Raw genomic sequence first — 19,074 nt, forward strand, 5'->3', positions numbered from 1 at the left:
GAGATAACACACATAGTAATGTCACAGTACAGGAATAATGCACACAGTGATGTAACAGTACAGAGATAACACACATATTAGTAATGTCACAGTACAGGAATAATGCACACAGTGATGCAACAATACAGGGATAACACACATAGTAATGTCACAGTACAGGACTAATGCACACAGTGATGTAACACTACAGAGATAACACACACAGCAATGTCACAGTACAGGGTAATTCTCACGGTAATATCACAGTAAAGAGATAAAATACACATCATAGGACTGGGATAATGAAGACAGTGATATACCAAATACATAGCACAAGAATAATGCATATTCAAAAAAAAAAAATCACACACTGACATCACAGCATATAAAGAAAGTAATTATTGGGGCTGTTGGGGTGCAGTTGGAAAAGGTTACCAACTCTGACTATGGCTTCAAAATATACCGTAATGATCATTTATTTTAAATTATATTACACTTTTATAAATAATCATGTTGATTATTTACTTTCATAGGATTTTAAATTTTGAGTGAAATAGAGGAGCTTTACTGTTTCTGTGTGATCGTTTTTTAAAAAGTTGGGTTGAGATGTCCGAGTTAATGTTTAGGCCTACTGACTCCACAGCCCTGATAATTATAATGATGTTATGTTGCATATGGTGATAATGATGTCCCAGTAATATAATGAAGGTACACTCAGTTTTGCACATCTTCTACCATACACTAATTACACCCTCAGTAAAAATGAACCCCCATAGTAGCTGCTGGTAGTTCTACCCATGATGTCCATTTGTATTGATTCCTTTTCATCTGGTTGCTGTTTTCCAGCTTTAATTTGCACTATTGTGGTGGAACATTGATCGATCCCCAGTGGGTTCTTACTTCTGCACACTGCTTGGAACGGTACAAAAACTAATGCCAATAATATGTATATTTTATAATTTTTTTGTTTTTTTTCTTTATGCTTAACCAGTTAAATTATTGCATACTTTAATAAATAGTAATTTTAAAGGCTATGGCTAGGTTTGACTAGTTACAACTCTTCGTATACATGGTGGATCACAATTGTGCAGATTTAGCACATATTTTATGCCAGTTTCTGTCAATAAAAGTCACAAGTTTTCAAATAGCTATTTTCATGTGAAAATTTGCCACTTGTTGCGCATTAGTGACCCCACTCCATAAAAAAAGTGGAGCTTAGCTGGAGAGGGTACGCCATTTATGCCAGAGCTGGTGTGAAGTATAGCTGAAATGTACATCGGATCCCATCTAGTGTAGTTATATGATTGAGGCACAGGGTCTCTTAATAAATTAGGCACATCTTATTCGGACTAACAAGGTATTTTTATGGTGCCCTAGGAAGTATAGGTAAACTGTGCTCTGTCTTTTGATCTGCAATTTATTTATCTATCAGAGGATCAGAAAAATGAAAGAAATGTGTCCCACTATAGTTAATATGGAGTGGAAGCAAAGTCTTGTGATGGTATCTGTTTTATATTAACTTTTATATAACACAGAGAAAACGGAGAAAAAATTATGGGCTTTTTATTGAACCCCTTTTTTGATCCTCTTACACATGAGAAAATCAGAAAACATGTGGCAAATGTGAATTCAGTCTTAGCTGTCTTCAAAAGTAATTTACATGACCGAATAACCTATTTATTATAGACATTATTAGTGTCCTCTTAAAGTTAGGAGCAAACTTGTAATGCACACAATGCATTGTGGTATATTTCTGTCAAGCCACATTTCTAAACCTGCGCTTGCCCCTTCATCTGCCTAATTCCACCCAGTCCCACAGGGCCCCATATGGTACCTTGGTGCCCCTGCACAATGTAATGCCCCATTAATCCCCTCACACAGTATAACACACCCTTACATCCCACTATACAATACAATGCCCCATTAGTCCCCTCACAAGGTATAACGCAACCTTATATTCCCCCATAGAATATAATGCCCTTTAGGGCTGAGGCCCCATAGTGGGGAAAAGTGGCTCCTTTTGTTGCAGATTTTGTTGCGGTTTTTTGAGCCAAAGCCAAAAATGGGTACAGAGGGATTGGATAATATATAGGAAGCTCTTATATTTCTCCCTTTTGCTCAATCCACTACTGGGTTTGGCTAAAAAAACTGCAACAAAAGAAGTTGGCTTTCCGCACCGTGGGGCCTCAGCCTTATAATGGTCTTTAGTGCCCCAGATAGGATGCTCCCAAACACTATAATTTTCCCTTTTTCTGTCCACACAATATAATGCATGTCCTATATGCATGGAGGTCCGGGAAAACGAGGAATGAGCATGGTGTTCTTTACCCATCACGCTTAGATCTTTGGTCTTTTTTTTCACTGCTCCAGGCATCGCATGGTGATATAGATCAAATTCTGCCAGATAGGATACAAATTAAATACTTTCCATTTCCATTTGACTGAGGCTGAGTTTACACTACTGTATGCTTTTTTGCTGGAGAAACGCGTGTGGTTTTTAACTGTGGTAATAAGCAGCATCTGTATGCTAACAACCGGTAAACTTATGGTAAAACATGCTATGTATCTGTATGTAGTTATAACTGCAGTCAGTTCTGGGATTACTGGTGATGTCACTAATAAGTAATTGACACAGTAAGTAATTCCAAGATATTTCTCTTTACAAAGGGGGTGACACATAAATAATGGTGTAAATGATAGTAAATATTACCCCCTGCCAGCCTTTGTCATGAACATGGTGAAGGTGGTACCGATTTTAAAAAGTTGTTTTGCACAAGGAATAGTAAATCTGGGCCATTGTGTGTCACCCACATAAGTAATAAGAAATACTCTGGAATTACCGTATATACTCCAGTATAAGCCGAGTTTTTCAGCACAGTTTATGTGCTGAAAAAGTCCGCCTCGGCTTATACTCGGATCATTACGGTAATTCAACAATATCATAGTTACAGACCCGGCATCCGGACTTGGTATACAGACACCGGGACGGGTGCCGGGCCGCAGCATCGCCACGCTCATAGCAAGAAATGACAATTTTTGCAATGTAAACATATAAATAAATAACAATAAAGTATTAGTAAAGTATTAGTAAATAAAATGTATTAAAAATTCAAATCCTTTCCCTTCCCCTAGAACACATATAAAATTAATACTGTTAACACTGTGAAACACATACACGTTAGTTATCCCTGTGTCCAAAAACACCCGCTCTACATACCTATAAATATATTTTTCCTGTACGGTAAATGCTGTAGCAGGAAAAAAGTTGTCTAACTGCCCCTTCCCCGAGACTGAGTTCCCCCCCCCCACTTGGAATTCAGCCTGACTACATCCGGGCTAAGTATAGGGTATCTGCACTGCTCAAATTAATAAGAGCACTGCAGATACACTATATTCAGCCAGGCTAAATTCCAAGTGTGTGTGGGGGGGAACAGTCCTCGAGCTCGGGGAAGGGACAGACAGACAGACAACCAAACCACCCAGCATCTACTGCACCCAAAAACTCTGGCCATTATAATTTTTGAAAATTTCCAGTAGCTACTGCATTCCCCCCCCCCCCCCCCAGGCTTATACTCGAGTCAATAAGTTTTCCCAGTTTTTTGCGGTAAAATTAGGGGGGTCGGCTTATATTCTGGTCGGCTTATATTCGAGTATATACGATAATCAATGTGTCACTTACGCTAGGTTCACACCTGCGTTCTGATCTCCGTTCTGTGCTTTCCGTCTTCTGCATGCCAGAAGACGGAAAGCACAGACCGGGTCCGGCCGTGAGCGGCGGTGAGCGTTTTATGCTCTCCGCCGTGAAACCGTATTTTTTAATCTGGACACAGAGTATTGCATGTCCGACTCTGTGTCCGAATTAAAAAACCCGGTTTCGCGGCGGAGAGCATAAAACGCTCACCGCCGCTCACGGCCGGACAGCTTTCTCACCCATTCAAATGAATGGGTGAGAGAGAGTCCTGCAGGTTTCCGTCTCCTGCTCTGTTTCATGCAGGAAACGGAAACCTGCAGAACGGACACCTGGGCGCAGATGTGAACGAGCCCTTACTTATTAATGAAGGCTCCTGTGACCCCAGAACTGACTGCAGGCATAACTACATCCAGGTATATAGTATGTCACCACCTCAGTAATGAGAAATAATCTGTAATTAATCAGTGTGTCACTTACTTATTAGTGATATCTCCTGTGACCCCAGAACTGACTACAGGTATAACTACATTCACTACATAGTATGTTACCACATAAAACCAGTCTACAGGATGTAACTGCATCACTTGGTTCTATAAATTTTCATTAATAAGCAGTAGATATCAGAGGTCACATTCTTTTTTATTTATATCCTAGACGCCTTAAGGATTGAAACTTTCTTTATCAAAGTCCTTTTTAATAAGAAGATTTCTCAGGCAGTTATCTGTAATGAACACTTGGACAAATTCTTGTTTGTGATAGTCAGCCTAATATCTAATAGTGCAGTAGATCAGTCTATTCTTGAGTGTTTACTTGCTCACTGGGTGATAACTTGCGCTTAGCAGGATGAAAAAAAATAAATTGTTGCTGGAAGTACATGGCATAATGCCAACAAGCAATTACAGTACATCCAAGGGGAACGATCATTGGTGATCATTCCTCCTGCATGTCCATTGCATTGGTCTGTGTAAATGGCAGAACAAGCTCTGCTCTAGTCTTTAATACTGTTCAGCATTTGGTCTCGTGTAATGGCATCTGTAGAAGCAGGGGCACGTGACCTTTACTTGAATAAAGTAATACTATAGGTCTAGTATTTTCCTAAATACAGTATAATAAATAGTGGAATCTCAATCATTTCATAGAACAATTTACTAAAATAAACGATGTTCTGCAGTGGCATCTATTCACAATTGTTCCTTTGATAATTTTGTTATACAGGTCTTCTCGACCATCATCCTATAAGGTTCAACTTGGAATACACAAGGAGATAAGTAATGAACCATCCAAGCAAATTAGAGATGTTGAAAAGTTATTTTTGGAACCAACTAAAGCAGATATTGCTTTACTGAAACTGAAGAGGTAACTGGTATTCATACAACATAGGACGTGGGAATATTCTGATAATCAGTGTGAAAATGTTTTGTGCCGTGTATGTGTAGTAAACACTGTACAGCTACAATGCACTCAATACATAACCCATACTGACAAAAAGAAAACAGAATTTTAGAAATATTTGCTAATTTATTGAAAACAAAATATGAAAACATTGCATTGATGTAAGTATTCATACGCTTTACTCGGTACTAAGTTGAAGTAGCTTTGGCAGCGATTACAGTCTCCAGTCTTCTTGCAACAAGGAACAAGGTTTATGCATCTGGATTTGGGGGATTCTTCTTTGCGTATCTTTCAAGATTTGTCAGGTTGAGTGAAGAGTGTCGGTGGACATTCATTTTTAGGTCTCACCATGGATGTTCAATTGGGTTCAAGTAAAAGCTCTGACATTCAGAGCTGCCTAAAAATCACCCCTATGTTGTTTTAGCTGTATGCTTAAGGTCACTGTCTTCCTGGCCCAGTCTATGGTCCATAACACTCTGTCTCAAGTTTTCATGAAGAATATCTATGTATTTTGCTACATTCAGCTTTTACTCAACCCTGAACAAGCTCCCTGTCCCAACCACTGAAACCACCACCATTGCATGATGCTGCCACCACCAAGCTTCACTGTATGGATGGTATTAGGCAGGTGATGAGAAGTGCCTGCCTTCTTAGGCCAGACCCCACATATCAAAAACCTTGTGTTTCACAGTCCATACAAAGTGAATGGAATTCTGGCTAATCCCATCCACACAATGCAGAAAAAAATCTTCAGCGGAAAAACTACATTTTCAAAAACGCAGGCATTTTTCAAAATTATAGCATGTTAATTATACCTATGGAAATGCTGGGATTTCATATAGGTATAATAGGGTGGAATGTCCGCAGAGGTAAACTCCCTAGGTGCCTTTTCTAGCCAGCCACTTTGCCGTAGAGCCTAGCTTGGTAGAGTAGAAGCAGAAATGTTTTTGTCCCCGTCCCAACCCAGCCCCCCCCCCCCCCCCCGTGATCTTTTTATTAAAAAAAAACAAAACAAAACAACAAAACCCACATTTCTTCACCTAGGTGCTTACTTTATGAATAAGGTGCTTATTCTGAGCACCATCTTTTGCAATGTATTTACAAACAATTGGTATAAATTAGAGATGAGCGAACACTAAAGTGTCCGAGGTTCGAAATCCGATTCGAACAGCTGCACACTGTTCGACTGTTCGAACGGATTTCGAACCCCATTATAGTCTATGGGGGGAAATGCTTGTTTCAGGGGTAGGCAACATTCGATAAAATCATACTTACCAAGTCCACGAGTGACGGTCTGGCTGGATTCTGCTTGAAGTCTTCTCCTGGCACAGGGTCCCCGCGTCCTCTTCCGGGTGGAATTCTCTGCCTAGGCATCCGGCCTAGTCAGAGCCGGCTGACCAAAGTCATAATATAGCTTTATATGTTTGAAATATTAGAGCAATGAATGGATATTAAGGAAATTGTTAAATTAAATATGTTTTTAAATTTAGTCCAGATATTTACAAGTTTGTATGAGTATAGACAGGATTGGGTGGTAACCGGATCGCCAGAAGGAAGGAGCTTGATTGCATTAATTGATATCACATGTTAGAAGTGGACTAGTAAAGAATGTTTAAAAGAAGTAGTTTCAGAACTTACAAGCACACCACAAGAGCTATGATTAAGGACCAGTTAGGTCCTGAAACGCGTCAGCTAGAGTGCTAAGACAATGGTTTTTATAACACCTTTTTGTTTTTCACTTTTTCTCCGACTTTTTGGCACGTTTCTATGTATTTTTTAATAAAATGAATTAAAAGTTAATTTTTAATGAAAAAGTACAGACAAGTGTTGCGGATCTACCATTCTTCTCTAAGTGATCGTGACTACCTTTAGCCTTCCATAACCCAAGAAGCATTGGATCTTGCACATTTTTTTCTTTATTTTTTTAATTAAATATGAAATGGTGCCCAAAAAAATCCATTTTGTCTCAAAAAGTTTAGACCCATAGAATTTTGTGAGCAGAAAATTGCAAAAAAACTGAACATGGTTGTAGCTGAAGGAGTTAAACATGCTTTTAGTTTGTGCTGTGTGAAAGAGCAAGTGGTTAGATGCAGTCCTAGAAGTCCTCAGAGTGTCATACACGACTCCTGAAAATATCTGCAGGATCTTGCAGGGCAATAAGTTCTCTGGCTTTTATACTTGGCGTCCTATCAGTTTTCAGCAGTTCTTAGCCCCATTATGATAGCAGCACATTTTACATCTTTCAAGCTGTGGGTATATACAATAAGGATCTTTATGCTCCCTGTCCATTACTACTACTATTGGTTCAGTAATATGTAATTCTGCCAGGAGTAACTATAAAATAGTTAATAGCTGAGAAAAGCCCAAGAGATTGCCGCTTACTATCTATGACTAATATCCCATCAGCAATAATATAAAACACCTAGTTTCAAGTATATAGAAGTAGTAAACTGTACTTACAATATACAAAAACTCCTGAATTCTTTCAGTGGCTGAAAAGCAATTTGCAGACCTTTACAAAATGTAACTAAAACTGTCCCTCCCTTCTGCGTTCACTTTGTGAAGAGAGAACATACCCTCCCCTTCCAATCATTGTACTCCCTCTTAGGCTAAGGCCCCACGTTGCAAAAAAAAAATGCTTTTTTTGTTGAAGATTGTGCAGATTTTTTGAGCCAAAGCCAAGAGTGTCTTCAACAGGAATTGGAAATATATGGAAAATATTTATACTTCTACTTTCTGCTCAATCCACTCCTGGCTTTGGCTCAAAGCACCACAGCAAAATCTGCTACAAACAAAGTTGCATTTCCACAATGTGGGACTTTAGTCTTAGGGCAATTTTCTATGGAAGCAGACTCGCCTTCGCAGTTGCTCCCATATATAATCCTATAACATTTGTTACTAATTCTTAGAACAGTATTCTGTACCAAGGTCAGCAGCAACATTTCAATGTAAAGTATATTATATTTAATGGACAAGTATTCCAATTTATACAATTAACTTTATACGGTACTTTTTCCTGAATACAGCTAAAATAACTTATACACTCTATATTGTGATGACATTGGAGACCATGACTGTGAAAGGGGATAAGAATTTGGGTAGCCATATTTGTTTACAATCTGGTCATTTGTATTTTGAGTTGAACGCATAGGAAGCATATAAAAATCTCAGGGCAAACATACTACTACCTATGCAGCCACTTCAACCCTTCTCAAACTGGAACACCAATTCCCTTATGTCTATGCATGATTTATATGTAATTATACAGTATATAAATATATGTGTGTGTAGACGTGTATTTTATATATGTAAATGCAGGTGGGACCTGAAGCAGAAGGGGTTCAGATACACATCCTGCATACAGTCCACTAGCTGTCAGTGTTTATTTGATTATAACCCACCTATCTAAACGTGATATTTTATAATCCTTCGTTTGCTGCTTCAATCCCTAGTTAGTGTTCAGCAATAGAATATTAGCATGAAAACATTTGCAGACCAGACACGCTTCATTAATAGTCTAGTTACAAAGTCATGTGAAGCATAAATCTCAGTGCTATTTCTTCTACAGCCCAGCTATAATAACAGATGAAGTTCTCCCTGCCTGCTTGCCATCTCATAACTATGTGGTACCAGATAAATCTGAATGTTATGTAACAGGGTGGGGAGAAACACAAGGTAAATATACTACAGTTATTTAGGATAGTAGTTTCATTTGCCCTCTTAGTGACTGGCTTGTTTAAGGCCTTTATAACCAAAACTTTTTTTTATATTGTCACATAGTAAAAACTACAACTTTTTTCCCCCCATGAATGTAAGTCTATGAGATAGTTAGTTTGTTTTTTGTTTTTCTTTGTGTAGTGTTGTGTTTAACGGTTCTCTTTTAGGGTACATATATCTCATTGAAACCGAAATTTATAGAATTACCAAGCGTGGCTGTGCTAATTAAGAATTAGGTGCATATGATAATTCACATATAAGTCCTTGTGGACTCCAGAAATAGGTCAACTTGTCTTACGCCTTTTTTGGTACATAATCAAGCTATGTATACGGAAAAACGTGGGGCAGCGTCTATGGCTTATGACTCAAAGGTCGAAAGATATCACAGGATAGTGATTGAGGGATATACCCCCAAGAAACACCAATAGCGCACTCCCTTCAGTAAAAATAAGTTCTGGTTCGCTGATGTATCAAAATAAAAAAGATTTTTTATTATTTTCCTGCACTGTGGGGGTGGTATTCACTAGAATCCCATCACATACACAGTGACTACTGCGTTTTTTTCTGTGGCATTTCCGCCAAGGACAAACTACGGTGCCTATGCCACATCTGCGTTTGGGTTTCCATTCAGGGAGTCTACTTGGGCACTCCATTAACAGAAACCTATACTCATTACAAAGTGATTACGTAAGGAAACCACACAGACCCTATAGACTATAAAAGTGCTGCTTGCAGGACTTTTCTCTGCACATGTTTCATGCGGAAACTGAGTGGAAACCACACGGTCCCCATTATGGTCTATGGGGTATGTGGGTTTCCCAGGTAACCACTTTTTAATGCATATCCCCAAGTGGACTACCTGAATGGAATACTCTACGCAGATATCAACCCCTTCCCGACATCCGCTGTAATTGTACGGCGCTGCCAGGAAGGACTTCCTGTAAACCGCCGTACTGGTACAGCGGCTGCATGGTGCGCACACAGAAACTGTGTGCGCACCATGCCCTGTGGGTGTCAGCCATGCTGTGCGAGCGTTTTCAGGGGACACCCCAGATTTAGAGCTTATGAGAGATAATACACCAGCGCTGATCCCCCAGAAAGCTCCTCTTCCCCATCCGTGTCATAGGAGCTAGTGGGAAAATAGAATGGGATTTGGTGTACCCAATTTACTCCGCACAGCTTACATATTCACTTCGGGGCTACTAATGCTCACTACATCACTTGATAAATTCTTTGAGGGGTGCGTTTTTCAAAATGGGGTCACTTTCTAGAGGTTTCCACTGTTTTGACACCTCAAGGGCTTTGTAAATGCTACATGGTTCCTGAAACTGATCACAGCCAGATCTGCCCTCTAAAATTTCCTTAGCGCTCCTTCCCTTCTGCGTCTCGCTGTGCGTCCATATATTAGTTTACACCCACAAGTGGGGTACTATGGTAGTCGGGAGAACTTGCATAACAAATTGCGGGATGCGTTTTCTCCTTTAACCCCTTGTGAATGTGCAAATTCTCCATTTTGTATTAATTCCTGTTAAGCACTTATAGGGTTAAAATACTAGGTATATGTTGTTTTGGCTTATTTAAGGGGTGCAGTTTTTTAAATGGGGTGATTTATGGGGGTTTCTAATACAGGGGTCTTTCAAAACCCCTTCATAACTGGATTAGTCCCTTAAAAAATGGGTTTTGGAAATTTCTTGAAAATTTTGAATATTGTTGTTTCACTTGTAAACCTTATAATGTCCGTAAAAAATAAAAAGGGTGACTAAAGTTTGATGCCGACATAAAGCAGAGATCTGGTACATTAGATTTATGATATAATTTTGGCAGTATGACTATCTGTATGCAATGCACATCATTTCAAACTTTATAAAATGCATATTTTTCAAAATTTCCACCAAATTTCCTATTTTTTCATAATTAAACACAAAACATACCAACCAAAATTTACTACTAAAATGAAGTATATTGTGTTGCGAAAAAACAATCTCAAAATCACTTTGGTGAGTTAAAGCGCTCCAAAGTTATTACCACATAAAGTGACACGTTAGTTTTGAAAAATCGAGCTTGGTCAGGAAGTCAAAAAGTGCCATTGGCTGGAAGGAGTTAATGGGACTTTTTAGAGGTTTTTATAACAACTTAAAGAGGACCTTTCACCACTTGGGCACATGCGGTTTTATATATCGCTAGAAAGTTGACAGTGTTGGCTGTCACGTTCTGTGCCCCCCGGTGAAGAGCTATTGGTGCCAGTACCGTAGCTCTTCACTGCCAGAAGAGCGTTTCTGACAGTCAGTCAGGAACGCCCTTCTTCACAGAAGCGCCTATTGCGCTGTACTGTGATAGCGGTGAAGAACGCCCCCTCCCTCTGCTCACAGTGCTTGTCCATAGACGAGTATTATCAGGAGGGGAGGGGGCATTCCTCCCCACTGCAGAAGCATACTCTGGTTCCAATGAAAGTGACATAGAAAGTCCACTGCATCAGAATATGGCTCACTCTCTAATGGGTTACCTTATTGCTACAGGTAAATACTTACAAGGTTCTGAACTTGTTATAGAGGTTAAATTAAACAGATTTTCATGGCTATTATTTAAAGGGATAGTAGTGCAGAGGCTCAGGTGACTGCAGAGGCCCATCACTGACCCCAGTAATCACCGGATCGGCAGCATGGTTGCTCAGTGGAAAATTCTGATATCTAGAAATATTATATTCTCCAAGTGCATCTTAACCGAAGTGCAGATTAACCAAAGTGCACTTATACATGGCACTTAAACAGGGCACGGAACAGGCTAACCATGGCAGAACACCAGGTAAATTTCAACCTAAAACAACAAGTTTTACCACATGGTATCCTGTAGCTGCACTGTCTCTTACTATCTTAGCCATTGGCTTCCTGCAGATCTCTCCTCCACCTCTACCACCAGTACACTCCATCCATATCAGTCCCTCTCTTCTTCCTTCTCCCATGTACAGCTCTCACACACTTTTCACACTCTGTAATCACCCCTTTACTTTTAGCAGTGACACCAAACATAAGCGCCCACATAAATCCCTGAACCACCTTCTGTCTCTGTCCATTCTGCTCCTCCTAGTTGCTGGGGACATCTCTCCTAACCCCAGCCCTCCTTCCTTCACTAACTCTTCTCCCTGCACACATAGAAGGCCTACAAACCTCATCAATATTTACCGTGTTCCTTCCCCTCATCTCTCCCCTGTCTCTTTTAACTGCTCTCTCTGGAACGCCCGCTCAGTGTGTAACAAACTAGAACACATTAATGACTTATTCCTTAGCAAATCCCTTGGCCTGCTCGCCCTTACTGAGACTTGGATCCAGCAGTCAGATACGGCCTCCCCTGCTGCTCTGTCTCATGGTGGCATACAATTCGCTCACACCTCTAGGCCTGATAATAGGCAGGGTGGTGGGGTAGGATTACTTCTGTCACCGCAGTGCATTTTTCAGTCCATTCCCCAGGTCCCCTCACTCACATTCTCCTCATTTGAAGTCCATGCTATCAGACTTTTCCGCCCACTCTCCTTACGTGTAGCCGTGATCTACCGCCCACCTGGCTCTCCCTACCAATTTTTGGACCACTTTGCTTCTTGGCTTCCCCACTTTTTATCCAGTGACATTCCTACCCTCATCATGGGTGACTTTAACATCCCTATTGCCCCCCCTCACTCCTCGGCTGCCTCACAGTTTCTCTCATTAACCACTTCTCTTGGTCTCTCACAATGTTCTTCTTCCGCCACACATCTAGATGGTAACACGATTGATCTAGTCTTCCATCGACTCCTCACAGTCTCTAAATTTTCTAACTCTTCTCTGCCGCTCTCTGACCACAACCTTCTATCTCTCACCATCAGTGCTCTCTCCCCTTCACAAGACGCCCCTACCCATCACACATATAGGAACTTGCGTGCTATTGACACCCAGCACCTCTCAGATACTCTACAGTCCTCCCTGTCCCCCATCTCTTCAATCTCCTGTCCCAATCTGGCCACCAGTCACTATAATGAAACCCTCAAAAATGCATTGGATGAGGTTGCTCCCCCCTCTACTCGTAAAGTCCCACATAGGAGGCAGCAACCCTGGCACACGCCACAGACACGATTTCTCCAGCGATGCTCTAGGTGTGCCGAACGTCTCTGGCGAAAATCACGCTCACCTGCAGATTTCCTCCACTTCAAGTTTATGCTTAAAACATATAGCTCTGCCCTTTACCTCGCCAAACAAGACTATTTCACCGCCCTCATCTCTTCTCTCTCCAGCAACCCTAAAAGGCTTTTTGAAACCTTTCACTCCTTACTCACACCCAAGGAACAGACGCCATTCACAGACCTTAGTGCTGATGACCTGGCCATGTATTTCCATGATAAAATTGATAAGATCCGTCAGGAAATTACTGCCCAAGCCCCAGGTGGCATTGACTCCCACACCTACGATAGTACTGATCCCCTCACCAGCCGCACTTCAGACTGTCCATTCTCATCTTTTGAACCTGTTACAGAAGAGGAAGTCTCCCAGCTACTTTCTTCATCTCGCCCCACAACCTGCAGTAGTGACCCCTTCCCCTCACACCTTCTCCAATCTCTGTCCCCTGCTGTCACTACTTACCTTACTAAAATATTTAACCTCTCTCTCTCTTCTGGAATCTTCCCATCCTCCTTCAAGCATGCTGTTATAACCCCGCTACTGAAAAAACCCTCCCTGGACCCATCCTGTGCTGCTAACTATCGACCCGTCTCTAACCTCCCCTTCATCTCTAAACTTTTGGAACGCCTGGTTTATTCTCGGTTAATTCGTTATCTCTCTGCTAACTCTCTGCTTGACCCCTTACAATCTGGTTTCCGCGCTCTGCACTCTACTGAAACAGCTCTCACAAAAGTCTCTAATGATCTACTAAAGGCTAAATCCAATGGTGACTTCTCTCTTCTTATTCTTCTGGACCTCTCTGCAGCTTTTGACACTGTTGACCATCAACTTCTCCTCACTATGCTCCGCTCAGTCGGCCTCAATGACACTGCGCTCTCCTGGTTCTCCTCTTATCTCTCAGACCGCACTTTCAGTGTATCATTTGCGGGCTCTGTTTCCTCCCCTCTTTCCCTTGCTGTTGGGGTTCCTCAGGGCTCGGTCCTCGGCCCCCTGCTCTTTTCTCTCTACATAGCCCCCATTGGACAAATCATCGCCAGATTTGGCTTCAGGTACCATCTTTATGCTGATGACACCCAATTATACACATCTTCCCGTGACATCACCCCTGCACTCATACAGAACACCAGTGACTGTCTCTCTGCTGTCTCTAATATCATGTCCTCGCTCTATCTGAAACTAAATCTCTCTAAGACTGAACTACTACTGTTTCCACCGTCTAATAGATCTGTCCCTGATATATCCATTGCAGTCTCAGGCCTTACTATAACTCCTAGGCAGCATGCCCGCTGCCTCGGGGTCATATTTGACGCAGACCTTTCCTTCACCCCTCACATTGAATCACTCGCACGTTCATGTCACCTCCACCTCAAAAACATCTCCAGAATACGCCCTTTCCTTACCAGAGATACAATAAAGACACTTACTGTCTCTCTGATTCATTCTCGCCTTGACTACTGTAACTCCTTACTAATCGGGTCTTCCCCTCACTAAACTCTCCCCTCTACAATCTATTCTGAATGCAGCGGCCAGGCTCATCTATCAGGCTAGACGCTACAGAGATGCCTCTGGTCTGTGCCAGTCACTACACTGGCTGCCTATTCATTATAGAATAAAATATAAAGTTATTACTCTCATCCACAAGGCTCTCCATAAAGCCGCACCTCCCTACATTTCTTCCCTCATCTCTGTCTACCGCCCAACCCGTGTTCTCCGCTCACTCAATGATCTAACACTTACATCCTCTATTATCAGAACCTCCCACGCTCGTATACAAGACTTCTCCCGAGCTGCACCACTTCTCTGGAATGCTCTACCCCGGACAATAAGATTAACTCCCAACTTCTACAGTTTCAAACGCAAACTAAAGACGCATCTTTTCAGACTAGCCTATCACAATTCCTAATGCACAAAATTGTCTGAACACTGTATAAGCAATGCCGCCCCTGCTACCTCTTGTGTCACCCCCTCTACCTCATAGATTGTAAGCTCTTTTGAGCAGGGCCCTCAGTCCCATTGTGTGAAATGACGTTCTTTGTTATGTATGTCTGTATCTGAACCCTATAAATTGTACAGTGCCGCGGAATATGTTGGCGCTATATAAATAAAATGTATTATTATTATTATTAAGTGTAAATATTAACAGTTGTATGTTCTGCTACTAGGCACCGGTAAAAGAGCCGTTCTCAGGCAATTCAGTCTTCCTGTGATTGAGAACAAAGTATGTAATAGCACTGAATACCTCAATGGTAAAGTTACAAGACGGGATCTGTGTGCTGGGAATATTCGGAGTACAGTGGACAACTGTCAGGTATGAAATATTTTTTATTTAGGAACTATTTTATTCTCTTTTATGTATTAAACCTCACGTGTATAAGAGTAACTACACCCACTCTCAGACATGTACTAAGCTACGTCAGCAAATTCCTCCTAAGGGAAAGATACAGGCTAAGCCAAATATTAGACATACTTTACTCATCTATTTTGAAAAGTTTATAAACAGACTGCTTTATGTGATAGGCCAGCCAAGACCTCAATTATACTGAAAAATAAAAATAATTCATGCTGGAAAGAATGGTTAAAATTAATTATATTGTGTAGCAACTAAAAAAAAATTCAAGATCTAATAGTCCTATAGGACTAATATCAGGAAAATAGTGCAAACACACCTAAGAGCATTTGATTCAAAGACATTGAGACTGAGGCCCCATGTCATGGAAATGCTGCTTTTTTTATTGCAGATTTTGCTGTGGCTTTTTGAGCCAAAGCCAAGAAAGGCTACGAAAGGAATGAGAAATATATAAGAAGTCCTTATACCTCTACATCCTGCTCAATGCATTCCTGGTTTTGGCTATAAAAAAATGCAGCAAAATCTGCAGCATTTAACATTTTGTTTTATCACCTTAATAGTCACTGTTAAAAATATACTTCACCCTACAGTTCACCCTATCAGTTTCCACTACATTGTTTTATCAGGGATTCATATAAAAGTTACCTAAGCATATTTAGCGTTATTTCTTTTCATACAGTAATGGCATGGTGGCAGGGCCGCCATCAGGAATTTTGGGGCCCCATACAGCCTACGTGTCTGGGCTCCCCCCCCCCCCAACGCGACAAATTTAGCCCCGCCCACTTTTCTGTTGACTCCGCCCATTCATTTTCATGTGCTCCCACACAGTATAATCCTCCTACAGTCACCTGTAAATTATATACCCCCCCATCTCTCCCCCAGTTTCATATACACCCTTCCTCTGCCCCCAGTTTCATGTCCCCCCTCCATCTCTGTCCCCAGTTTCATGCTGTTCTCCCCCTTTCAACTGCCCACAGTTTCATGTCCCCCCGTCTCTGCCCCATTGTCATGCCGTTCCCCCCTCATCTGCCCCAGTGTCATGCCATTCTCCCCCCCTTCATCTGCCCCAGTATCATGCCGTTCCCCCCCCCACTTCATCTGCCCCAGTGTCATGCCGTTCTCTCCCCACCCCCTTCATCTGCCCCAGTGTTATGCCATTCTCTCCCCACCCCCTTCATCTGCCCCAGTGTCATGCCATTCCCCCCCCCTTCATCCCAGTGTCATGCCATTCTCCCCCCTACATCTGCCCCAGTGTCATGCCATTCCCCCCCCCCTTCATCCCAGTGTCATGCCATGCTCTCCCCACCCCCTTCATCTTCCACAGTGCCATGCCGTTCCCCCCCCCCTCCCCTTCATTTGCCCCCCTGTTTCATGGGCCCCTTCACTTACCTCTTCCATCGCTTCGTGTCACCCGCCGCTCCGCTCTCACACCACTAAAATAATTTAGGCGCGATGTGATGACGTCATCACATCGCGCCTACAGACGCCGAAGCCGGACAGCAGCGTTTAAAGAAGGAGCTGAGCTGTCACAGCTCCTGCTTTAATCGCGTAAGTATTCAGCTCATCGGCATCCGACGGACGCCGATCAGCTGAAATCGGGACCGGCAAGTGCTGGGGCGGGCAAGTGCCGGGGGCCCCAAGAGGCTCTGTGGGCCCCGGCACTTGCCCGACTATGCCCTGCGCTGACGCCGGCCCTGAATGACTGGTGCAGGCGCCAGGAGGCTGGCACACGGTGGCGGGCCAAAACCGGGCCCCCACCAGTTTTCAATTTGGCCGGGCCCCTGACGCCAGTACCAGTAATACTGGCCTATCGGCGGCCCTGCATGGTGGTATAATAACCAGACATACTTTACTTTCCTCACAGAAACGTTTACATAGAGATAGACTGATTTAACTGCTGTAGCATAGACCTTATCATACTGTCAGTAACTGTTCACATAGCATCCTTTCTTCTGATATGTTACAAGTATATTGATGGTTATATAAAAATATATAGACTTCTAGTAAATGAAAACTGGTTCACTTTGTTTTACAGGGTGACAGTGGAGGACCACTAGTCTGTTTTGATGGAGAAAAGTATATTATACAAGGGGTGACATCCTGGAGTCATGGTTGTAGACTGCCGATGGAGCCCGGTGTATATGTACGTGTGTCCATGTTTATCCCATGGATTGAAAAAACAATGAAAGAAAATTAATGAAGTTTTTCTTTGTTTTATTTTCTAAAAGGATAAAACTGTCATCGACCAATTACATTCAAATAAATAAAAAGGACTATTTATCTGCTAGTCTGAGAATTTATATCTAGAATTCTGTTAATTTCTATATATTCCTTTTGCAAAGCAAACACACTTTCATTTCTACTACGCTGAAGAACACTAAAAATGTTATGTGAATGGTACAGGTGACCTATGCTACTTCTCGGAGAAACCGGCACATTGGCTCAGGAGCCACTAGGAACGTAACAAAGATACACCACAATATAATACTAAAGTTTTTGTCTGTGTGTTGTATAAGTGATCAAACTTACACTATTTTTAAAAAAAGTAAGAATTCAAATCACCCATTGTACAATGACCCATAATCTATTTTACTCTAAAATAAATAGTTGAAAAAATATAACTGGTATTGCAACATTCTGAAATACCCAAAACTTGAAAAATTATGTATTATATTGATACTGTACAGTGTAATGAAAAAAGTGCATAAATTGCCATTTTTTGGTCATTTCACCCCGCAACAAAAATGTAATGAAACATGAAAAAAAAGTAATACATACCCCAAAATGGTATGATTTAAAACCAGTTTGTATTTCTGAAAGAAACGGCCTTTATACATCTCTATAGACAGAAATATAAATACCGTATATACACGAGTATAGGCCGGCCTGAATTTAAGCCAAGGCCCCTAATTTTACCCAAAAAAAAAAGGGAAAACTTATTGACTCGAGTCCAAGCCTGGGGGAGGAGGGGGGGGGGATTTCAAAAATTTAAATAGATACCAATAAAATTACATTAACTGAGTCATCATGGTCATGTGCATTACAGCTTAGTAACTTCATGTGCCTCCTAGTAATAGCAGTTAACCCCATCATGTCCCTCACATCAGCCCCCTATGTGCCTCGCATAAGAGTTACTGATATGTAGGACATATGGACATATGGAGGTAATAATGAAGTATCTTCATAATTAATGTCCTTTATTAGTACCCCCATGTGTATCACATATTAGTAACCCTTATATGGGACACACAGGAGTTAATGTGAGGGACATGATGGGGTTAACTGCTATTAATGTGAGGCACATAGAGTTACTGAAACTAAATTAATAACCCCAAATGCCTGACATTACTAGGAATAGTAATCCCAGCAGGTACCTTTGTGTTTTACTTTCACTTTATCCTAGCTTCCTATTCTCGATGCAGGGCAGCAGTAGGGGCCTCCCAGGCTTTCATCTCTCTTGTTAGAGAAGGGCCGAGTGCCATTGCTGTAGCACTAAAGGACCTCCTCCTTCATTTAATTTATGCAGGTCCTTGCCAGTTGGACCATGACTCAAGTATAAGCTGAGGGGGGCTTTTTCAGCGTAAAAACTGTGCTGAAAAAGTCAACTTATACTCCAGTATATATGGTAATTTAGCCATATTTTTTCATGTTCCCAATACATTGTTTTCAGTTCTACCTAATTGATCTGATCATCTTTTAATCTTAAACTTTGACTCTGATTCTTGTATTTTTTCACAGCCCAATTCTGATTTCCACTTTGACTTAAAGAGGACCTTTCACCACTTTTGGGCACATGCAGTGTT

At 41.5% G+C, this 19,074-nt stretch overlaps 1 protein-coding gene across 1 annotated transcript in view; it reads left to right on the plus strand.

Moving 5' to 3' along the window:
* LOC142197520 (plasminogen-like) overlaps nt 1-17,468 on the plus strand; it is a 65,335-nt gene extending 47,867 nt beyond the window's left edge. The window contains exons 15-19 of the mRNA XM_075267849.1: nt 826-900; nt 4,886-5,026; nt 8,631-8,737; nt 15,087-15,232; nt 17,307-17,468. Coding sequence (XP_075123950.1) covers nt 826-900; nt 4,886-5,026; nt 8,631-8,737; nt 15,087-15,232; nt 17,307-17,468 — 631 coding nt within the window. The remainder of the gene's footprint in view (nt 1-825; nt 901-4,885; nt 5,027-8,630; nt 8,738-15,086; nt 15,233-17,306) is intronic.
* Nucleotides 17,469-19,074: the final 1,606 nt, after the last annotated feature.

The sequence above is a fragment of the Leptodactylus fuscus genome, chromosome 3 (assembly GCF_031893055.1).
Source record: "Leptodactylus fuscus isolate aLepFus1 chromosome 3, aLepFus1.hap2, whole genome shotgun sequence".
Classification (NCBI taxonomy): Eukaryota; Metazoa; Chordata; class Amphibia; order Anura; family Leptodactylidae; genus Leptodactylus; species Leptodactylus fuscus.